The sequence below is a fragment of the Vombatus ursinus genome, unplaced genomic scaffold (assembly GCF_900497805.2).
Source record: "Vombatus ursinus unplaced genomic scaffold, bare-nosed wombat genome assembly UNPS02015255.1, whole genome shotgun sequence".
In the NCBI taxonomy this organism is placed as follows: Eukaryota; Metazoa; Chordata; class Mammalia; order Diprotodontia; family Vombatidae; genus Vombatus; species Vombatus ursinus.
In genome coordinates this window covers 39,847,830-39,873,406 of record NW_020955033.1, presented here as the reverse complement: position 1 = coordinate 39,873,406, position 25,577 = coordinate 39,847,830, and the positions used below count along the sequence as shown (strand labels likewise).

General features: G+C 37.9%; 1 protein-coding gene across 1 annotated transcript in view; it reads right to left on the bottom strand.

Annotated features, from left to right (window-relative positions):
* The window catches only part of LOC114031928 (inositol monophosphatase 2), a 77,021-nt gene that overhangs the window by 32,567 nt on the left and 18,877 nt on the right, over positions 1-25,577 (bottom strand). Inside the window, exon 2 of the mRNA XM_027847143.1 lies at positions 8,890-9,023. Within this exon, the coding sequence (XP_027702944.1) occupies positions 8,890-9,023 (134 nt within the window). The remainder of the gene's footprint in view (positions 1-8,889; positions 9,024-25,577) is intronic.

Genomic DNA, 25,577 nt, shown 5'->3' with positions numbered 1-25,577 from the left:
TTAGACTCTTACAACTGATGAGTTATATTTAATCAATCAATTGATATTTACTGGACACTTACTATATGCCCAAAAAGGTTAGGTGTTGAAGGCAATTAAAAAGTTCTTTAGAACAAAAAGAATCCTAAACTTTAGAGATTCTCATCCAACCTCCCCCCTACTGCAGGAATCTCTTCTACTCATTTCTTAAACCTGGCAATATAGTTCCTGCTTAAACATACCCAAGGATCAGGAAGTTACTACCTCACTCACTTAGAAGCCCCATTCCATTTTTTGGAATGCTCAAAGCATTTTGGTTTTATTTCTACTGATCCGAAAGCTGCTTATTGGAAACATTTACCTAGTTCTAGGGTTGCTCTCTAGAGTTAACACAGAATGTAGCCTGTAGTCCTGGGTATACTCTGTACAAATGGAAAGAGCCAATAGATTTGGATTCAGAAGACCTGGGTTGGAATCTCGGCTCTGACTCTTATTAATATGTTTTCGGCCAAACATTTCGATTATTTGAGCTTCAGTTTCCCCACCTGGCAAGCAAGATTGAACTAGATCAGTGCTTCTTCAACTGTGAAGGGGTCGCGAAAAATTTAGCAACAGTAAAAGGTTTCTGAATGTGCAACAACCAAAAATTAATTCAAAATCAAACACGGAATGAATCCGAGGTGTTTCTGGCAGTGCTTGTCCATGTTGTACGGAGCAACTTCATTGCAGCCTTAGTTCTGAACACAAAGCATGCACACTCTGCACTGTGCATGCCCTTAGGCCATGCAACAGCAAGGAATGCTGCCACTGAGAAAGGGGTCAGAAGGGGTCACGAGTGGAAAAAGTTTAAGAAGCCCTGAACTAGATGACCTCTAATTTTAGCTCCAAATTCTATGACTCCATGAGGTTAACTTCTCTTCAGTAATAGTAACAAACATTTATAAAGTGCCTACTATGTATAGAGCTCTGTGCTATAGGTTGGGAGTGAAAAGGCACAGTCCCTACACATATAGCTGTAATATGGAATATCACATGATAAATACATGATTAAAATAAAAACTAAAATCCTAGAGGAAGAGACAGGAAGAATTGGGACAGTTACTGACAAGCAGAACCGGAGAAGTCTTCATGGAAAAGGTAGCACTTGAGATGTCCTTTAAACAATGGACTCAGAGAGATAGAGGCTCCTGGGGCACAATATTATATACACATTATCACATGATAGTACTGTTAGGTATTTTACTTAGTATTTTTTCTTTGTTGCAAGGGAAGGCTAAATGGGGGAGGGGAAAAGAGGTCTTTCTAAAAATGACTATGATGCAAAGAAAAGAGGCCTCAAAAAAAAGTATTCTTCAAAAAGAAGGAACAGAAGAATGGGTTGGGATTCCAGCAGTTGAAAAAGGGTGAGAAAATATTGTTGGCATAGGAAATTACATGAACAAAGACAGGAAGTCCAGGATTTTTCTGGGAACTGAGAATAATTTTGGTTGCAATATGCAGTATATGAAGAAGAACAATATAGGATAAGGCTGGAGAGGTAGACTGTCACCAAACTGGAAAGCTTTGAATGCCAAACAATTCTGAACTGTGTCAAGTTAATAATAGAAAGGCACTGGAGATGTCTCAACAGAAAAGTGAGATATAGACCTAGGAATAAAGAACATTAGGTTGGCTGCAGTATGAAGAATATATTGAGAAAAGGGACAGTAGAGATGAAAATACCGATTACAATAGTTGAGGCAGGTGGTAGTGAGGGCCAGTGGGAATTAAGAAGAGGAAGAATTGAGAGATATGTTATGGACAGATATTGGAGAGGACTTGGTAACTGATTATATATGAAAGGTGAAGGAGAAGGAAAAGTCAGAGATAATACTCTCTAATCTGATCCTTCCTACTATCACCCTATAGTTCCTCCCCTTTTTGGCTAAACTCTGTGAAAGCTGCCCACATAAGGTGCTTTTGCATCCTCTTCTCTCATTAGAGTCTAAACTCAACATTCCATTGAAATTACTTCCTCTAAAGTATGCAATGACCTTTAAATGGACAAACCAAATGGCTTTTCTCAATCCTCATCATTCGTGACCTCTATGCAGCTGTCAATCATCAGCATCTTCCCCTGGAAAGTCTTTCCTCTCTAGTTTTTTATGCCACTATTCTCTCCTGGTTCTCCAACCACTTTCCAGTCCCCTTTACTGGATCTTCATCCAGGTCACGACAAACGACTATGTGAAAGTCACTCCAGGCTCTGTCCTGGGCACTCTTCTCCCTCTTTATTTATTATCTTGCTTGGTGGTCTCATCAGCTTCCATGGATTCAATTATCATGCCTACAAAGATGATTACAAGATTCCATGTTGTTGTTCAGTCATTTCAGTTGTGTCCGACTCTTTATGACCCCATTTGGAGTTTTCATGGCAAAGACAGTAGTTTGTCATTTTATTCTCCAGCTCATTTTATAGATGAGGAAACTGATTAAGTTTTGTAACAGGGTTAAGTGACTTGCCTCCGGTCACACAGCTATTAAGTTTCTGAGGCCAGATTTGAACTCAAGAAGATGAGTCTTTTTGACTGTAGGCCTGGCACTCTATCTACTGTGCCACCAAGATTCCATATACAGCTCTAATCTCCCTCCTGAGCTCCAGTCTTATGTAACCAACTGCCTTTTTAGATATCACAAATTGGACATGTGGTAGGCATCTAAACTCAACATGTCCAAAACAGAATTAATTATCTTTCTTTCTCCCCAAACACTCCCTTCTTCCCAAATTTATTATTTGGGGCAGCTAGGTGGCGCAGTGGAAAGAGCACTGGCCCTGAAATCAGGAGGACCTAAGTTCAAATCCAACCTCAGACCAAACACTCGACACTTACTAGCTATGTGACCCTGGGCAAGTCACTTAAACCCAATTGCCTAAAAAAAAAAAGTCAAATTTACTATTTATTAGTGAGGGAAGTCATCCAAGCATTTAATCTTGGTGTCATCCTTGACTCCTTACTCTCACCTACTCACATATGCAATCTCTTGTCCTATTAAAAATGCTTCTAGAAAATTTGGAACCAAAAGTTTTAAAAACAAATGTTAAAAATTATTTTCACATGCAACTGGGAAATAAGATATACAGGCAATGGGGTATAGAAATCTATCCTGCCCTACAAGAAAATAGAAGGGGTAGGTGATAAGAGAAGGGGCGGTGGGGGGGGGGAGGCGGTGGGGAAGATAGAAGGGAGGGCAGATTAGGGAAAGAGGTATTCAGAATGCACTCCATCTTGAGGAGGGGGAAGGGTACAAGATGGGGAGAAAATTTAGAACTCAAATAAGTTTTCAAACTGAAACCATGCCCTAGGACTTGAGTTGTCCTATTACCTCCAGGATCAAATATAAAGTCCTCTGTTTGGCATTAATATCTCTTTATAACCTGAATCCTTCTTACCTTTCTTGTCTTCCCACACTTTACTCCTCTCCATGCCAAGTACACTGGCCTACTAGCAAGGGGGCATTTATACATACATATATACATATATACATACATACATACACATATATATATATATTATGTACATATGTCATATGTACCTAATCATTTATATCTTGTTTCCTAGAAAGCATACTGCTTGGAGGCAGAAACTGTTGTTTGCCTTTGTTTGCATCTCTAGCGTTCAGCAGGGTACCTCACATAGTGTAAGTGCTTAATAAATGCTTGTTGATCACTGAATTGCATGACCCACTATATAAAGCCACCCTCAGTCATACTCTACATGCCATCCCAGCCATCTTCTTGACATGTGACCTGCCAGCACATGTGTATCCTGTCTCCCCTCTCCCAAACAAATCAATCCTTCCAATTGCTTTTGGAAAGGGCATGTTCATCAACTCCTCTATATGTGCTATTTCCCCCTATTAGAATATAAACTCCTTGAGGACAGATTGTATTACTTTTGTATCCATACCCCAGAACTTAGCACAGTGCTTGGCTTATAGTAATTGCTTAATAAAGGCATTTTCATTCTTTCATTCATTTATCCTTTATTTTAATGTGTTGTACATTTTGACCTTTGCTCTAATTAACTGAGGATATGAATGGAAAGTCTTCTAAAAACAATGATGCCATTAATTGGTCACTTCCTCTCTGTAAGCTTTGATAAAAGTGCTGGATGTGCCCACTGCCTTTTGACTCCATAGATATGGTGTGGTATGTTTAAAAAAAATTTTTTTTTTGGCTATACTCCCTGTGTCTGTTTTCACCTAGAAACTATCAAGTGTTAAGGTGCATATTGACCTAGTTGGGTGGATCTTAGTTCTTGGAGGATCCTGATCCAACATATTTTTCACCATTAGTTCATAATAGAAAGAGAAATTTTGGAAATACAATGATTTTTGGTCTTTTTGCTTAAGTTCATCATGACCATAGTAAAATGAAAGAAGTTAAGAAATGTTATTTATTATTGCCTTTGTAAAACCAATTGCTAGCTCCTTAAAAAACAAAACAAAACAAAACACTTATGCTGAGTGAAGTGGGCAGAACCAGGAGAACGTTGTACACAGTAACAGCAACATTCTATGATGACTGACTTTATGTTAGACTTAGTTCTTCTCAGCAATGCAATCATTTAAGACAATTCCAAAAGACTTATAATGGAAAATGCTATCCACATCCAGAGAAAGAATTATGGAGTCTGAATGAAGATCAAAGGATACTATTTTCTTTTTCTGTTTGTTTTTTTGTTTTTCTTTCTCATGGTTTTTCCCTTTTGTTCTAATTCTTCTCTTACAACATGACTAATGTGGAAATATGTTTGATATGATTATACATGTATAGCCTATATCAGATTGCATGTCATCTTGGGGAGGAGAGAGGGGAGAAAAATTTAAACTCAAAATCTTATAAAAGTGAATGTTGAAAACTAAAAATAAAGTTAAATTAAAAAAACTTATATTTTTATCTTATCTTTTTAAACTTCCACTTAGCCAGAACTTACTTATGCCGTCAAGTTTCATGTATAATGGGAATGGCAATAAGAATATAAAAATTCAGATCTTCTAGTGCTACATAATCTTCTTGGTCTCTGGATAAAGATATGACATTTAGAGGATGAAAAGTTGAATTGCTATTTGTGACCACTTAAAAAACTTATTCTTAGAGAACCCTCTGCCCCCTTTCTTTCCTGAGCACATTAGAGTGATGTGCAAGACTAAAGATCATTCTATATTTTTATTAGTTTCATTTGTTGTTCCTGGCAAAGACTTCAGCACCCAGTGGAAGCCTGTAGGTGATAAGCTTCTCTTTACTTAGTTCAAGAAAGCTGACACAGTTCCATCCATCACCAGAACCTGCTCTCAAGGAACTTTACATTCTATCAGGAGAGACAACACCTACATATATTAAGTCTATGAAGAACAAATACATGGTAGTTTAGGGAGAGAGGACACTAGCCACTGGGGAGATTAGGAAAGGTTTTTGTTAGAAGGTAGAACTTGAACTGAGCCTTGACAGAAAGGATTCTATGAGGTAGGTGTGAGGAGGAACAGCATTCCAGGCATAAGGGATAATCAATGCAAACCCACAGAGAAGGAAGGTAGAGGGCTGTGTAGGTGAGGATAACAAGAAGCTTAGTTTGACTAGGTCAGAGGTTACTGGAAGAGGAGGAAACGCTGGAAAGGTAAATTGGGGCCAGGTTGTGAAGGACTTTAAATGACAAACAAATGAGTGTCAACACCATTAACCAAAGAACACAGTTTTCCCATTTTTGTAATGATTTTTTTTTTGTTATCCCATCCAGGACTTCATTTTTATAAAAGTCATAGAATCTCAGTTGGGGAAACAGAGGCTCAGGGAGGATAAAGACTTGCCCAAAGTAACACTGTTGGTTAGTGGATGAATAATAATAAATAACAAGATAAACAATAATAATAACAGCTAGCATTTACAAAGCACTTTAAGGTTTGCAAAGTATTTATGCTACTTCTTTTGTTCCTCACAATTATGCTGGTGAAGTAGTTGCTATTATTCACCTCTTTTTACAGATGAGGAAATTGAAGCTAAGAGAGAGTAAGTGAATTGTCCAGAATATGACATAGCTAGTTAAGCATCCGAGGTAGGATTTGAACTTGTCTTCCTTTCTCGAAGTCCCACATTATATACACTGTACCATTTAGCTGTCTCATTAGCAGAACCAAGTGTTTTAACTTATTTTATGGTTCTGCTTAGGTCCTACAGGTAAAATATCTACCTTACTAAAATATTAAATCCTATATTACACAATAAAGGATATTTGCCTGAGTAGACTGCAGACTTACTGTAGATTTACACAGAAGCTCAAACAAAATAATATCTATATTATCTGTTGCCAAAACACCCACTAGACCATGCAATTTCAAAGTCAGATTTATCAGAGTAAACTGGTTTTTAAAAATCCAGAAGCAACACTAATTTAATCATATTCAGCCTCACAGTGACCTCAGAATCTTGATCAGTATTCTGAATAACTTGGCAGTGTCCCATTTCAACTACACCCAGGTTACAGGAATCATTTCTTTCCCATATCGCTACAGAAACCTCAAGTACTAGGGTAGTTCCTAAAGGCAGCCCAAAATAGCATTTTGGTTGACTTACTACATCAAGAATAAAAGCAATCAAGATGATTAATGTGGTTGCCCTGGCCAAACAACCCAAAACACAACAATTTTTAAAAGCTTATGAATTTTTAAAGAGATGTTAGACATCCTAGTTTAATAATAAATTAAAAAATAGGGAAAGTAGGCAAAGCAAAATTGGGGTTAGAACATAAAGGACCATTAGCCAAGAGCACTGTGGCATTGCTAAGAATGATAAGGCCTATAAAAAAGAAAATATAACCAGAACATGTTTGTTACTTTGCATCTGTATGGTATTTCTGCTTGCAGTGTTTTCTGGCCACCATAGAGAGAGATACAGGTATATTTAAGAAAGAGGTTGAAAAATGTTTGTTCTCTTACTTTTAAGCTAACTCTTTCAGTCACACTCCAGATTCATACTAATGGGAGTCAAAACAGAAATTCATCTACCAAAAAATGTTACCAACACCCATTGGCAGAGAGTGTATTTCATGGAGAGAATTTGGCAACCCCTAAAATAACCTAAGGAGTCCAAGAAGAAATGAGGGCAGCATGAGGTCATGAAGAAAGACAGCTGAGAAACTGACGTGTCAACATCAAAAAGAGTCTGATCATTCATTTCATGAGCGAAGAATGGTCAATGGAAACTGGTTATGTGTAAGGATCTGTGAGAAACACTTCTATGCATTTCTAACTGTAAAGGGATATGCCTTCTCTTATCATTGGTAAAAGCTGTTATAACTCTTGCATATTTAAGAAATTTGGAGATTGTAAAATTGTAATTATAGGATCCTGGAAAATCCTTAATCTCATCTAAAGGGATGGCTCTATTCTGGCCCCGATTATGCTATAATTCTATTCTGCTGTTGCTTGGGCCTACAGGGTTCCTACACGGCTCCTTGGATAAGGAAGCTATTGGCTCATCCAGTCACAATGATGCTTTTCCTGAAGGTTTCTCTAGCACTAGACTCCTGACGTGTTTGTCTTGGCCCATTTCTTTCTGGTCTGTTCTCTTTGCCTAAAGAATATACATTTGCTGGTTGTATTGATGGGTTCTATCCTTTGGTGAACTTCAGCTTCTTCCACCTATAGCAGGCAGTTCTTAACCTTTTTTTGTATCATGAACCCCTTTGGCAGTTTGGTGAAATGTAGGGATCTCTTCTTATAATGTTTTAAAAGCACAAAATAAAATAAAAAATATATACGATTACAAAGGAAACCAATTATATTGAAATAGTTATCAAAATACAAGTAATGGACCCCAAGTTAAGATCACCTGACCTATGTGTTTAAGCTAACAAATAGTAATAATAATAGTAGTAACAATAATAATAGGTAGGATTTATATAGGTCTTTAAGGATTAGAAAGCATTTTCCAAATATTAGTTCAGCTAATCCTCACAATGACCCTAGAGGGTAGGTGCTATTATCATCCCCACTTTGCAGAAAAAAAAACTTATGCAAGCAGAGTTTTAAGTGACTTGCCCAGAGTCACACAGTTGTTGAGGCTAGTTTTGAATTCAAGTCTTTTCTGACCACGGGTCCATAGCTCTATCCACCATGTCACCTAACTGCTAGAATCTTAATAGCGGCCACGTGGCCAGTACCATCTTTCTACTGAGCACTTCTGCATTGAATTGTTTCCCTCTGAAGGCCAGACTCCTTACTACTACTACCTGTTTTAAAGTTCACATTCCGTTCTGGATCACCCTGTTCCATGCCTGAGGAGGGCCAACAAGTCTCAGCTCATTTATAGAACAGTTTTAATTACTATCACAGCTTGGCTATCAGTTGTTTCCATAACCCCAAGTTCTTTTTAAAGATTACTTTTCAGTCAAGTAATGTCTCTCCCCACCTCCTCACCCCCCAAATCCCTGGGGAATGGTTTTCTAGAATAATGTTATTAATTTTAAATTTAAAAATAAAGCCACCATTTAACATACATATTGAATAAGTCATTATCTCTACTAGGTGGAAGAAGGGGAAAAAGGAAGTGGTTCCCCCACACATACCCTTCTGAACACAGTAGGGAGAAAAATTTCTCTCAGCCTTATTCTTACAATCATTCCTTGACCTATAACTTTGTAGACAGAAAAGAAGAATGGAATAATAGCTTCTAGTAAAGAAACACATAAAGGCACTCCCTTAGATAGAACACAACTGCTGGCTCCATTTGGGGCCAAGCTTTTCTTGGGAAGACATGCCTGCAGCAGCAAAACAAATAACAGAGGCCGTAACTATGCCTCTGCCTACATTTGTCCCACAAGCATTCTCCCTCATTATTGTAACTATTCCCATCCCCCCTTGTAATACCCTTACCTATGGGAAGGGAACTTCTTCCTTAGTTCAGAAATAATTAAATCTTCCACAAGATGATCTGTTTCTGTCACAAGATCTGCAGCTGATGTTTTTGTGGACACACGTTTTTCCTCGGTAAGGGCTTTTTTAATAATCTAAAACAAAATGTAGGTGACAAATTAAACTCATTCTCATCATCTAGTCAAATATATTCCTCCCCTTATTGAATATCATCTTTGGAATCAAGATGGGGGAGTGTACCAGTAAGCTCTACATAATGTATATGTTGTAAGTGTGTATGTGTGTGTGTGTGTGTGTGTATGGAATCAATTTACCAATATACATATAGGAATTATATGAACACAACTATACATATAGGAATTATATGAACACAACTAAAAACACACTTTACAGAAATAAAGACACAAATAATTGGAGAGGCATTAATGGCTCATATTTGAGCCATGCTAAAATAATTAAAATGATATTAACCAAATTAACTTACACAGTTAGTGTGCCACACCAAATTACTACTTAGATATTTTATAGAACTAGAAATCCAATAACAGAAATTCATTTGGAGGAACAAAAGGTTAAGAATGTCAAGGGAAATAATGAAAAAACAATCAGGAAGGAAGAGAATCTAGCAGTACCAGATCTCAAACTATACTACAAAGCAATAATCATGAACATAGGCAAGCTGTTCTGTGGATTAAGTATAAAAGACCCAGAAGCAATCAAACATAGTCACATTGTGTTCCAGAAACCCAAGGACTTTGGCAAAAACTGTTGAGAAACTGGAAAAGTAGCCTGGAAGAAATTAGATTTAGACCAATATCTCACACAGCATAATGCAATAAGCTCTAAAGTCCTAGATATAAAAAGTCATACCATAAACAAATTAGAGAGATAGGAGGGAGATACCTTTCACAGCTATGGATAGTAGATGAATTATTGACCAAATAAGAGATAGAAAAGATCACAAGATAAACTGGACAGATTACATTGCACAGACCAAATCAATACAGTTAGAATTAAAACGGAAAGAGTTAACTGAGGAAAATCTTTGTAGCAAATTTCTCTAACAAAGTTCTGATCCAAGATGTACGTGTGTAGATGTAATCAATGCAAGTATATCAGAACAAAAGCAATTTCCCAATAGATAAATGGTTATAGGATATGAAGAGGCAGTTCTCAAAAGAAGAAAGATAAGCTAACAATAATAACTACAGCGAAACTACATATTGTGCTTCAAGGCTTACAAAATGCTGACTATAGATTATCTCTTTTTGTCTTCACAACAAATCTTTGAAGTATGCACTATTATTATACTCATCTCAGAGATAAGGGAACTACTGCTGAAAGAGGTTCAGTGACTTTCCTAAGAGTCAAACATAAGTTGCTGAGGCAAGATTCAAATTCATCTTCTTGACTCCAAATCTAGCACTATATCCACTATTTAACCCAGATGGCTCTGGAGGAGAGACTGAGGCTGGTGACTTTGCCCAGCCCTGCCTCACTTAAATCCAATTCACTTGCAAGTCATGACATCACCTTCCAGATGTCACGGTCCTCTTTGAGAACGAAGGACAAACAACCAACAATGGACAATCTGTGAGGAGCAGTTAGGCAACACAGGTTCTTCTTTCTTTCTTTTTTTCCTTCCTTCCTTCCTTTCTTCCTCCCTCCCTCCCTTCCTTCTTCTCTTCCTTTTTCTCCCTCTGTCCACATAGGGAATTATAAACTTACCTGTGGGTGCTCTACCCAAAGAAATATAAAATTTTGATTGCTGAAACCTTGGGGTTTAAGGGCTAGATTTCTTTTTTAAAGGTCAGGCCTAAACCTAAATCATTCTGGCTCTCATTGATTGGCCAACAATGGGGCCCAGCCCAAGCCTCATTTGGTCATTATTTGAGCTCTGATGGCTCCGAGTGAGTGTATATAGTAATTGTTTCTGTTTTGGTCAGAAACCCCCAGAGTCCTACCCTTCCAGATTGATTTTTTTTTCTTTATGACTAGGTAAAAGAGGCCATTCTCTGCCCCATTCCTTTCTAGCCTTAATCACTGAATGGGCATTGCCTCAGACAAACTGAGACCTGGGAAAGACCTTTACTTCAAAAGGCCAAAGTCTCCCACTGCATCCAGGGCCATCTCCAGTCGTCCTGATCTTGCCACTGGACCCAGATGGCTTCAGAGGAGGGAGTGAGGCTGGTGACTTTGCACAGCCCTGCCTCACTTGAATCCAATTCACTTGCAAGTCAGGACATCACCTTCCTGAAGTCAAAGTGATGTCTCTTCCAGAATGAAGGATAAACAACAACAACAACAACAACAACAATTATCAACACATAAAAGCTATCAACAACCATTTGAGGAAAAGCCTCCGAATATGTACTTATGATAAGAGAAATGCAAATTGTAAAAACTCTGAAGTTCTACCTCACACCCATCAGATTGATAAAAATGACAAAAAAGAATCATGACAATTGCTGGAAAGCATTTGGGAAGAACAGCATACTAATGCACTTTTGGGGGAGCTGTAAAATAGTACAACCATTCTGGAAAGAAATTTAGAACTATACTATACCCTGCCCCAAAGTCATTAAACCATGAGTTACTAAACCTTTTAGCCCAGTGAGGCCACTTATAGGTGTGTATATCCCAAAGAAATCAGAGAAAAAGTAAAAGACCTATATTTTTTTTTCAAAAACAACAACAAAAAAAATAATTTCATAGCAACAGTTTTTCTTGCAGCAAAGAACTGGGGGCAAAGTGTACACCTATAAATGAGAATGAGTTAACAAATTATGGTATATGAATGAAATGAAATATTATTGTGCCATAAGACATGATGAAAAGGACAGATTCAGAGAAACCTGGGAGGACTTGTATGAACTGATGCAGAGTAAAGTGAGCATAACCAGAAGAACAATTTATACAATGACAACAGCTTCTAAAGAAAAACAACTGTGAAAAACTTAAGAACTCTGTTTAGTGTAATGACCAATTACACTGTCTCTAGAAGACTGATGGATGGATCATGCTTCCCACTTCTTGGCAGAGTGCTAATAGTTTAGAGGTAGAGAATGAGGTATACACTTTCAACATGACCAATGTATGGATTTGTTTTTTGTTGATTACATCTATTTGTATAAGGAAGAATTTTTATTTGAGAGGAATAGGGGAGGCAGATATTTGAGTAGGTGGAGAGCAGTAGTGATAGTGATTCTGGGAAGAGAGGGGAAGAGAAAAAGAGAAGGGGGAAGGGAGGGGAGGGGAGGAGATGGAGGAAAGAAAGAGAGAGGGAGAGGGTGAGGGAGTGGACTAGGGAAAGACAGAGGGAGAGGGAGGGAGAAAAGAAGGAGAAGGAGAGGAAGGAGAAGACAGAGGAGGAGGAAGGGGAAGGGAAGGGTGGGGAGGGGAAGAAGAGGGGAAAAAATAAAGAAAAAACCTCAATGAAGCATAAAAACACACACAGAAGAGAACAGAAAGAAACTCATAAGGGGACATAGTGAAGCAGGGTAGTATTGAAACATGCAAAATTTCAAAACCACACTTTAAATAATATGCTAATTAAAAGCCATGTATAATAGAAATTCATGGTATAATATACAATCACATTTTTTTCTATTCTTTGTATAAAAAAAAGTCAGGATTTGTTGACCATATCATAATAAAACATTTTTAGAAATAAGAAAACTCTATTCTAATACAGGCAGATAAACCTTTATGCACAAAATCTATTATTATAACACAAGACAAGTCAGCTAGGTGGTGCAGTGGATAGACTTCCTGACCGGGAGTCAGGAAGACCTGAATTCAAATTCAGCCTCAGATATATACTACCTGAGTGGCCTTGTGCAAGTCACTTCACCTTTGTTTGCCTCAGTTTCCTCAAGTGTAAAATGGGGATAATCACAACACCTACCTTCTAAGGATATTGTGAGGTGCAAATGAGATATTTGTAAAGCACTCAGCACAGTACCTGACACATAATAGGTGCTATATAAGTGCTCATTCCCTTCCCATCTTTTCCCTCCTCCCATGTTAGCCAGAAGTATACAACTGAAAAGATGTTCTTTCACTTGTCTCTGAAATGGACTTGCTTTTAGAAAAAAAATTTTTTTTTAATGTTTTCTAGTGGGTGTGTTATATCTGTGTAGAATTATACATTTAAATCCCTATTATCTTCTAGGTCTGACATCAGTGTTGCTACATAATGCTGTAAGCTTGGGTTTATGCTTTTTATTTTTTTGATAAATATAAGTATTTATATGTTTATGTGTTGTAATTTACTTGCTTTATTATAGGAATAAAAAGAAGTGGATATGCCTTGGGCTATAAATTAAAGTGCTGAAGTCCAGAATATTGATAATGAACTAAATTTGTTGTGAACATGTCTTGGCTGCCATCAATTTAAGGTTCAGAAAGTCATTAGCAAATCAAATAGAGATGCAAATGAACTGGCTTTAACAGAAATCTGTTTCTTTCTATTCTTTTCTTGAACTTAGATTTACAATTTCCATATATATGTTCAAGCCCTCTCCAATAGCATGACTTACATCACTGCGCCTAAGGCAATCAATCTAGGGATGTGTTTTGATATTTTCCCATAACTAACAATAATAATAATGCCTAGCATTTATATAACTCTTTAAAGTTTGCAAAATGCTTTACATATATTATTTATTTTGATCCTCATAGGGTACATGCTTTTTTTATCCATATTTTACAATGAGGAAATTGAATCTGAGAGAGGTTACATTCAGGGTCACACAGCTAGTGTCCAAGGAAGTATTTGCGCTTAGATCTTCCTAACTCTGGGTAGCTAGGGGGCACAGGGGATAGAGTGCTGGATCATTTTCCTGAGTTCAGATCTGGCCTCAGACACTTACTAGCTGCATGACCCTGGGCAAGTTACTTAACCCTGCTGGCCTGTTACCTCATCTGTAAAAATGAGATGGAAAAGGAAATGGCAAACCATTCCAATATCTCTGCCAAGAAAACCCCAAATGGGGTTACAAAGAGTTGGACATGACTAAACAATAACAACTTCTTAACTCCATGTCTGGCCCTCTATCTATTATGCTACCTTGCTGCCAAATTGATGAAAATGCACACTCTCATTAAAAAGCTCCCACTCTAGTTTATAAATAAACAAAAGAAATCTGTTTTCTGATAATCTTTCACTTCAACTTGCTCTTTCAACAGGCTTAAAATAACCATTAATATTACAATTTGTTAGCAGTGTAACAAATGATACAAAGACATATTTCAGCCATGCATCAGCCGTGAGGAAGATCACGACCAGAATTCCCTCTAGCAATCAACTCTAACTGCTGACTTCTTCACAGACACAGGCAACAGAGTTTTCTCAGGATGATGCTTGAAAGTCTTTCAAGAACCCTCTTCAGGATATCTCTCTTCTTCACAGATTAAGAGTTAAACTCAGTTCTGTCAAAATGTCCCTCCAGTCTTTCTCAGTGTTATAGTTAATTCACTCAGTCTCTCAGCAAAGAAGCTTTCATTTCTTTCTCTTCTTGGCAAAGTTTCCAGATGACAGTAAAATTATCTCTTCAAGATTCTGTTCCTTCTCAAAGATAAAGTACCAATAAGCAGTCTTTACCAGAAAGGCTATTTAAACTAGAGCTACATTTAAGAAAAAGTAAAGTCTGTTCTTAAAGAGTTTATGGGGGCAGGAGTGTTAGAGGAAAGCGTAGATAAGTAAATACAAAATATGACAATGATAAACTACATACAAAGTGTCCATTTGTCCTTAACTGTTTTCAAATAAGAAAAGGTTCTATGGAAGAGGTGTTATTAAGAGGTGTCAGTAGAGCAGCTAGGTGGCACAGTGGATAGGGCAACGGCCCTGAAGTCAGGAGGACCTGAGTTCAAATCCGGCCTCCAACCAAACACTTGACACATACTAGCTGTGTGACCTTGGGCAAGTCACTTAACCCCAAATGCCTTACCAAAAAAGAAAAAAAGTTTAAAAAAAAGAGGTGTCAGTGGTTCAAAAAGTATCAGTGGTGCAATTAAAAGAATGGAATCCACTCAAGTTCCTTAGACTTGCATTCAAGGCCCTATCCAATTTGGTGCTTTCCTATCTAATTTTTATTTTTTGGTCAGTAAGCCAATAAGCATTTTTTAAGTGTTCACTATGTTCTGGGCACTGTGCTAAGTACTGGGGATACCAATAGAAGCAAAAAGAAACAGTCCCTGCCCTCAAGGAGCTTACATTCTAATGAGGGATGACAACATGTGAACGAGGATAGGAGAGAGGTCAGGTAAGAAGGTACCAGAGTAGGGGCATGGTAACTGAGTCTACAGAATGAGGGATAACTGGGGTTCTTCTCCAAAATAGAGGAAGAGCCCACAGGAGTATAACCAGGGGGCAGTTGAGGCATGGTGATTAAGTCCAGGAAATAGAAAATAACCACACCCACAGTGAGTAACCCTCCACCTAGAAGCCTGTGTAGTCTCAGCAGTTGCCTGTCTAAATTTATAATCCACTGCTCCTGAATGTAGCCTTCTGCTATAGCAAAACTTGCTTACTCATTACTCACCAAACACCATGTGTCCTCTCAACTTTTGTTCACACCTTTCTCTCCATCTAAAATGGTCTCCCTTCTTGCTGAGTATTTAAGACCTACCCACTTTTCAGAGTCAGTGGCAATGTAGTGGATAGGGTACTAGGCTTGGAATGAGGAAGACCTGGCTTCAAATGGAGTCTCAACTTTTTACTAACTGTGTGATCCTAGACAGATCACTTAACCTCTCATTTTCCTCCTCTGTAAAAGAAAGGAATTTGGACATGATATCCTCTAAGGCAGAACTGTCATACTCACTGCTCACCTGCTAAGGGTGGCCCCAGGCAAATGAAAATGTAATTGGAAAATGTTAAACAAAAATAAATAAAAATATGATAGAACATAAAAAATGTTAATATTTGGTTTTCTAAGTCAATATGTGGCCAGAAGGGATCCTTATGTATGGTTTAGTGGGCCCATTTGAGTTTGAGTTTGACACCACTGCTCCAAAGGTTTTTCCAACTTTTCCAATCTTTGATTTTATGATCCTTCCTTCAAAGCCCATGTTATGGTGAACAAGGGCAAGGACTAGCTTATATCCAAAGAAGCAAAATTTATTTCCTGGGCCTATTTTATTAAGGGAGCTGTAAGGCAGCTTTTCATCTTGTCTTTAAATCCAACCTTGCTTGGTAAGAGATGCGACTATCATCTAAGGATTGATAAGTGAGTGGGTGATAAGTGAGCTTCATCTGTGCTTGCTGTAGAGGATATAAAGCCTTCCCAGGACATCCAAGGCTAGAAAAAGAAAGTGACAAACAAGTGATAGAAGGCCTAAGTATCACATATGTGGAATCAGTCCATTATTAACCTCCCTTCCCCAACTGTAAGGCAAATCAAGTAGATTGCCACTTCCTACTTCTACCTACGACCCTGAGGCTGCCTTCTTATCCCCTTGAAGTTCACTTTCATCTGTCCTCAGCTGCATAAAAATGTGTTCTTTATAAAAATTTTTTTTTTAAAAAATGTGTTATGTGTGGGAAGGGGGATGCCCCCAGTATTACTTTTCTTATCCCAATCCTCCAAGGATGGCAAAGTATCAGTGGCAATGCATAGTCTAGAACATTGTAAAGGTAGTTCACTGAATCCTGCTTCACATATGCAAGAGTTATACAAATAAGCTTCTTTGTAGACAATAAAGTATCATGGCAGCAACTCCAGAAAACTTTGCAAAACCACACACGGGCCCTATAAAGTAAATGTAACTGAAAAATTCTGCCCGCAGAATATAATTCCTAATTTCACCACGTTTGTCCAGTTCAAAAGGGTACTTACATGAGGGGCAGCTAGGTGGCGCAGTGGATAGAGCACCGGCCCTGAAGTCAGGAGGACCTGAGTTCAAATCCGGCCTCAGACCAGACACTTGACAAGTACTAGCTGTGTGACCTTGGACAAGTCACTTAACCCCAAATGCCTTACCAAAAAAAAAGGATACTACATGTAGACATTCAACATCCTAATAATTATTTGTATGTAAGTATAAGTTACACATAATGAATGATTTTGGAGATTAAAAAAACACTGTGAAAAAGTATATACAATGTTGTTCCCATATACCCTAACTACTTATATTAAAATAATTAATTGCCAAAATTTTAAAGGTAAGATAATTCTATATTAATAGGATAAAATGGTGAGGGAATTTTAAAATACAAGCCAAATGTTTTATTTACAGAGTAACTATTAGGTTCAGGCAAATTTGATTTTTGGATAGATTTATACCCACAGGTAAGATGGCCAGAAAAATCCATCTACTGGTATTTGTTCCCACAGTTATTTCCCCTCAGTCTACTTAGGGATTCTAAACATTCCAATAGGCTAGTGTGTGTCCTACTTTATCAACATTACTAAGCTACTCAGTTACTAAGTATGCATGCAAGTTCACAGACCTCCTGCACTAGATCTCTCTCACTAATTAGTATCCTGTAAATGTTTAACAAGTTATACTGAGTACATTGACCCTAGTCATCAAAATCTGGATTTTAACTTTGAGAGAAAGAATACTAACAAGTTCCAACTTTAGTGTAGGCCTTGGAAACCAAATGCCCTAAAAATTTTATTCTTGTCCAATCAGTGAGCCATACTAGAAAATTCCTGATTGTGTACTATTGTTCTCTTTCATGTTATTAAATCTCCACCATTCTCAACAACTCCATGTATGGATGCTGCAGAACCTGGATTTTGAATAGCCACTTATTCATTAGAAACCAAAGTCCCAGAATCACAGAGCTGGAAGGAACCTTGGAGACCATCTCACCCGTCTTGTACCTGAACAAGAACACCTTCTACATAAATCCAACAAGTGGTCAATTAAGACTTTCCTGATTCCAAGGCCAGAGCTCCATCCACTGGGCCACCTAGCTGCCCCCTTCCCTCCTGTATTACTCAGGCTGCAAGTCTGGGATCATTCACAGATTCAATCCCACTTTGATTGGCTTGGACACTTTGACCTACTCCATTTCCAACCTGGGTTAGTTTGCCCTTCCTTAGGTGACTTGTGGCCCACTGTTCCTGGGGACTTACCATATTAAAGCCAAACTTAGTATGGACGAAGGATTGGCTTTAGCCATACTGTAGCTCAGAACCCCACCACACTTGACACCTAGATATTTTTTAAAAGCGCTGTTTATCTAGCCATATCTATACTATACTGTACTTATTAAATTAATTTTTGGAACCTGAGATTTTCAAATATCCCTTTTAAATTCAGTCTCAGAAAGAAAAAGATTGGTAAATATATTTGAAGTAAACCTATAGTCAGACATAAATGTCTGACATTCAGAATTTGTAAGGAGTAATAATGCAGATGCATTTTAGATAGCTAGATATGGCTATAAGACTAATAATGCATACTCCCCAAAGTAACAATGGCCATAGGGCATGAATGATTTATTAAGGAGAAAATACAAACTGTTGTTAGTGACATGAGCAGATGATCAAATTCCTTAATAATCAAGAGAAATACAACTCAGGAACTGTTAAAATACTATCTAATAATACCTACTAACATGGTAAAAATATTTTAAAATGATAAAATTCCAATGTTTGCCAGGATGTGAGAAAGCAGACACTCCAATATATCTAGAAGATCTGTAGAGAAGTATCAGTGTTTAAAGGGCAGTGTGGCAACATGCAATCAAAGTCGCTAAATGATTATACTTTTTGGCCCACTGATTCCATTGCTAAGACTCTAACCTCTCCCCAATGGATAAATAGTCAAATGATATAAACAGGCAGTTTCAAAGGAAGAAATTCAATCTATCAATGGCCACATGAGAAACAAATGCTGCACAGTACTAGTGATTTGAAAAAAATGTAAATTAAAGCAACTCTGAGGTTTCATCTCATATCCTCCAGATTGATACAATTGACAAAAAAAAATTAAAAATATTAAAATAAACTATTTAATAAATTAATAAAATTTAGTACTTTAATAAAAATACTAAAATAAAGAAAAATGACTAAAAATGTATTAAGTGCTTCCTATGTGCAAAGCACTGGGGGTACAAGTAGAAAGGTCAGACAGCCCCTGCTCTCAAATAGTCCACTTTCTAATGGGGGAGCTGACACATATGGAAAGTTTTAGCCGCAAGGCAGATAAAAACGTTCTGTGGTTCTTAGAACAAAGTGGTAAAGCAGATGGTAATGCTTTCTTTAATATCATTTCCACTGCTAAAATCATCTCAGTTTCTGAAGCTGAACCATCTGAAAGTGCCAAGGACTTTGGTGATGAGGCCTTTCTTTGCTGAGTCTTCAACAGATCTGGCTGTAGCACCTGCAGGAGCAGCTGCTGGGCTACATCTCTCCAGGAATTGCTTCCCAGGATGATGACTGAGGGCACTAGGCTAGAAGCTTTGCCATTCTCAAGGCTCTTGGGTTCAGTGTCCTGAGCTATCTTCATCAGGATCTGAGGGGAGACGGTGGTCTTACCTCCTTGGCATATGTCTCTCTGTCTCTCCCCCACTGTGCCTTGCTGCTTCATCTGGACTAGCTTGCCCACCCATGGGTGGTAGTTGATTATTTGGTGGGGATGACTAACTCCACAGGAATCATCTCCTTAGATGATGGCTATGAGGGCTGGGCTAGAAATAGGACTAGTGGTCTGGGGGGTGCTGCCAACTTAGGGTTCCCATGCCCATCTGCCTGTTGGTAAGTAATTGTTGCTGCTGGTGATGAGAAAAATGAGCTCTCTCTCCACAGTGATTTTTCCTCTCAGTAACTGCTGTAGGGGCTGGGCTGTGGTGGGCTGAAAGCAGGTCTGATGGTTTAGGGCAGGGATGGGTATGGCCATGAGGCCACATGAGGCCCTCTAGGTCCTCAAGAGTGGCCCTTTGACTGAATCCAAACTTCACAGAACAAATCCCCTTAATAAAAGGATTTTTTCTGTAAAACTTGGACTCAATCAAAAGGCTGCACCTGAGGACCTAGAAGGTCATAGATGACCTTGAGGCCATAGGTTCCCCACCCCTGGTTTGGGGGATACTTGTTATTTCCAAGACTTGAGCTCAGGGTCCTGGGCGTCTCCAGCACAGTCTGAGGGGAGATGATGGTAAAGGTGTGGGTGATGCTTTGAATTTTGTGGTAGACACTGCCTCCTATCTCTCCCTTGGGGTACCTCATTTCTCCATTAGGCTGGTTTGACTGCTGTGTGTGTGACAAAAGTTGGAAGGATTGTGAAAAACAGGCATATTCATGCACTGTTTATGCAGCTATGAATTAGTATAGCTATTCTGGAAAGCAATTTGGACTTAAACTTCAAACTTTCCAAATCATTAAATTACGCAAAGCCACTGACCTAGTGATACCACTACTAGACCTATACCTCAAAGAGATTACCCCCGCTCCCCACCCCAGGCCAAAGGACTGAAATGTACAAAAATATTTATACTAGTTCTTTTACAGTTGTGAAGAGGCAGAAAACAAAGGGAGTGCACATCAATTGAGGAATGGTGCAGCTAGGTGGCATAGTGGTTAGAGTGGCAGGGCCTGGAGTAAGGAAGACTCATCTTCTGCGTTCAAATCTGGCCTAGATACTTACTAGCAGTGTGACTCTGGGCAAGTCACTTAATCCTATTTGCTTCAGTTTCTTCATCTGTAAAATGAGCTGGAGAAGGAAACAGCAAACCCCTCCAGTATGTTTGGCAAGAAAGCCTCAAAATGGGGTCAGAAAGAGTTGGATGTGACTCAAAATGACTGAACAATAACAATAAACACATTATGGTATGTGAATGGAGTGAAATACTATTGTACCATAAGAAATAATGAAAAGGATGGTTTCAGCAAAGATCTATGCGAGCTGATACAGAGTGAAGAGAGTATAACAAAGAACAATTTATAAACCAACAACAATACTGTAAAAACAAACAATCTCTAAAGACTTAAGATCTCTGATCAATGAAATGGCCAATCATGACTCAACAGGATTAATGATCAAACACACTATCAACTCTGGCAATGAGGTAAATGGACTCACGCTGCGAAATGAGACATAATTTTTTTGGATGAGGCCAATGTGGGAATTTGTGGTGTTTGCTTATGAATATTTGCTATAAGGGTTTTGGTTTTTTCTATTTTCTTTTTTTAGTTTCTAATAGAAGAGCAGAAGGGGGAGAAAACTAACTTACATTCACTAGAAGAAACCCAAAATTTATTTTAAAGGACTCTTTCCCCACCAAAAGCATAAAAAATTCCATTTGTGTAAAAAATATTTGTAGCTTTTCTATTAGTAACAGCAAAACCTTGAAAACTGAGAATAGTTCAATGGATAGATCACTGGGCCTGGAATCTAGAAGACTCCATAAGAAAAACAATAACAATCATAATAAATAATGACAACTAATATTTATATAATGCCTACTATGTGCCAAGTACTTAAGTGATTTACAAATATTACCTCATTTGATCCTGACAACAACCCTGGGAGATAGGTGCTATTATTATCCCCATTTAATAGTTGGGAACCTAAAGCAAACAGAGGTTAAGCGACTTACCCAGAGTCACACAAGTTAGTATGTGAACCCAAATTTGAACTCAGGTCTTTCTGACTTCAGGCCCAGAGCTATATTTACTGTGTCACCTAGCTGCCTTGGTTCAAATCTAGTTTCAGATACATACTATGTGACCCCAGGCAAGACACTTAACCTGCTTGCCTTAGTTTTCTTAACTATAAAATGGAGGTAATAGAACCTATCTCCCAGGGTTGTCATGAAGTTCAAATGAGATAATATCTATAAAGTGTTTTATCACATTGCCTGGTACTTAATAAATGCTTTCCCCCTTCTCTGTCCCATTCCTCCATGCTTTCACTGGAGAGGTAGGAGACCACTGCATTCACTATCAAATGGCTCTCTGTGTCAATTTGTTTTGCCTGTTTTTCTCTGTCACAAAAAAAGACTCACTGGGGGAACAGGGAGAAGGGGAGAGGTATATCCATTAATGAGATGAGGTACATTCATAAATGAAGTATATCCATGAATGAGATATGAAAAAAAAAGGCATCATTAAAGCTTTTCTAAAGAATATGAGGGTATCATTAAAAAAAGTAACTATGATGCATATAAGGAAAGTTGGTAAAACCATTGTGAAGTGATGCAGAAGGAAATGAGCAGAACCTGAAATTATATAAACAGTAACTATGACTACATATTTTTTTTAAAAGCAAAGAAAGAAAAAAAGGAAAGAAAAGAGACTCAAAGAAAGGAGACCTCTAGGTAGGCCCTGAAGAAACTACAGAATAGAAAGCATTTTCTTTGCTTTTTTGTTATTTAATTCATTTGGTACTTCCTAACTAGGGCATGGGGCAAGATTTTGCCTCCTGTTTTGTTTATTTATTTGATTGACTTTGTTGATGGCTATTAAGTTGCTATACATATATATATATATATAATTTTTTTTTTAATTCATCTTATTGAACTTGGCCCAGTATTCTATCTAGCTTGTCAAGATATCTTTGGATCCCGATTGTTATCCAAAATGTTAGCTATCCCTCTTATCCTCTTGTCATCTGCAAATTTTATAAGCATGCAATCTATGCCTTTATCTAAATCACTGATAAAAATGTGAAAAGCAATGGGTCAAGAACAGATCCCTGGGGTACTCCACTACAGATTTCATGCTAATTTGACATCATACTATTTTATGACTAATGCTAGGAGGCACAGGGTATAAAGCACTGGACTCATAATCAGGAAGACCTGATTTTGAATTCTGTCTCAGACACTTAGCAACTATGTCCCCAAGTTATGATTAGGTTAGTTTTCTCATCTGTAAAATGGAGAATAATAATAGTACCTAATTGTTGGAATTGTTGCGAGGGTCAAATCAGATGATGTGTGTAAAGCACTTTGTAAACCTTAAAGTGCCATGTAAATGTTAACAATTTTTATTTGGTTCTACCATTCAGTTCTACCAAACTACTATGTATTCTAAATCTACCAAATTTCCATCATCTCAGCAAGGGTTCTTGGGGTTCATGCACTTGTTCCTTTCTTTTTAATATTTTGATGACTGTTTTAATATAATTGATTCCCTTTGTAATCCTATTTATTTCATTTTATGCATTTAAAAACATTATTCCAAGAAAGAATTCACAGATTTCTCCAGACTGCCAGAGGGAGCCATGTCACAAAAAATGGTAAGAACTGCACATTTTGCTCAGATGCTTTTTATCTTTTCCATAAGAAAAATATGGAATATTGTCAAATGCTTTGCTAAAATCTTGGTAAACTTGGTAAACTACAACAGAATAGTTTAGTAACCATGTCTAAAAAGTAAATGAGTATAACTGTTCTTGGTATAGCTTGTTCCTGATGTAACTATGCTAGGCTGTTGGGATCAATACTTCCTTTTCTAGATGTTCACTAATTATCCCTTCAAAAATACACTCTATAATTTTGCCAGGAATTAAAGCCAAGCTCTTTGGCTTACATTTTGCATGCTCTGCCTTCCCTTTTGTTGAAAACGGGGCAACCTGTGCCTTGCTCCAGTATTTCAAAGATCATTGACAGTAGCCCAGTAATCACATCAGGCAAGGTTCCTTCCTCTCCCCCTCAAAAAAGTACCCAGTTCATCTTGGCCTGGGGATCTGAACTCATCCAAGGCAGTTCTCTTACCAACTCCTTACCCAATTGGATATTAGCTTCTTTTCTAGTTCAAAAACCATTCTCCTTGGTAGAGAAATTTGAAGGAAAGTAAGATTTGGGTTCTGATTCTCTCCATTTTCCATTGTACTTTGCAAATCTTAAAGTGTTATACAAAATGCTAGCTATTATTTAGTCTAGCTTATTTTACAGATGAGCAAACTGAGGCAAACAGGGTTAAATGACTTGCCCAGAGTCACACAGCTAGTATGTGTCTGAGGCCAGATTTGAACTCTGGAAGACGAGTCTTACTGATTTCAGGTCCGGTGCTCTATCCACTGTACCACCTAGCTGGATCTATATCCATATCTATATCTATATTTTGCTTCCCCTGATAGAAAGACCCATCTTTGAGGGCAGGGACTGTTTTATTTTTGTCTTTGTATCCCCAATGTACATAGCACATTGCCTACAACATACTAGGCAATTAATAAGTTCTTGTTAATTGATTAAGACATATTCACAGTCCAGGTTCCTGAATCTGCAGCTAATTGGTTTATTTTATATTCCTCCTGTTACCTACCCTTGTTCATATCTTCTGTACACCTTTAAAAAAAACCCCAAAGGTCATTGAGTTCCATGTGCATTTACATGAGTCTCTTTATACAACTACCCTCTTTTCCTCTTCATTTGCAATTGTTTTCTCTTGGTACTTCAGAATTTCACCTTGAGATTCCCATCTCTCCCTGCTAATTTCCCCCAGAGAATTACAGTTCATGCAATTCTTCCTATAATTTCTCTGAAACGTTTGAAATTTGCTCTCCAAAAATCTAGGTTACATATGGCTGTCTGCTCCTCTTATCATACATTATAAAATGGAATGGTCATATTCTCTCAACTCCTATCATTTCTATTTTAGCAAAAAACAGAGTTTTTGTTGTTTTCATTTTTGTTGGCAATTTATTTGATTGCAATAATCAAGCCCAGAACAGTAGATTCTTTTCTTTGCTTACTACATCCCTTGAGAGATGAAATTACACTTAAGGCACACTAAGAAATTATCAACTGCTCTGCTTTTGGTAGAGAGAGCTCCAGTGGATGTCTAGATAATTGAAATTTTTATCACTGCTATATAATACATTCATGCCAGGTTTCTGATGTTTGTAGAACTTCTTATCTATTTTATACTTCTTGTCTGGGTGGTCTGTAGTATGCTTTTATTACAATATTGTTTTTGTTCCTGCATCTATGGACCTTTAACAGGATTTTAAATCAGGAAGAACAGGGTTCAAATCCCACCTCAGACACTTGTTGACTTTGCAATCAGGGCAAGTCACAGATTCTCTGGTCTTCAATTTTCTCAGCTGTAAAAGGAGGATGTCAGATTTTATGACACCTAATATCCCTTCCAGCTGTAATTCTATGATCCTATGATGCTTGACTGACTAAACACACACACACACCCACATGCAAGCCCATTGAACATATACAGGATATAAAGCTATTCCACCTCCTACCTCCCACCGCTATCACTCACCTTTTTTCTTATCCTGTTCCTTTTGAAGAAGTATCTTTCTATATTTCCCTAACGTATGAATTTGACCACGTCCCTCCCCTGCTCAATAAACTCCAGTGGCTCCATATTGCCTCTGGGATCAAATGTAAACTCTTGTTTGGTGTTTAAAACCCTTCAATATCTGGCTTCAATCTATGTTCCCAGTCTTATTTCACATTCCTTCCATGCATACTTTGGTCAAACCACACTGGTCTTCTTGCTATTCTTCACCCCAATACACCATCTTCTGATTCTCTGCCTTTACCCTAACTGTCTCCCATACCTGGCATGCTTTTCTTTCTCACCTCTGTGAGTGTCCCTTACTCCCTCTGGTTGGAGAGGGTGGAGGATGGATATCTGGGAACTCCTCCTAGACTCTCTGAAGAGAGTAACCAGGGAATTCATTTCATCATTTCCTACCTGGCTGACTTCCTGGATTTCAAGATCTGCAGAAACTCATCATTCTGCAAGATGAAATCAACTCTG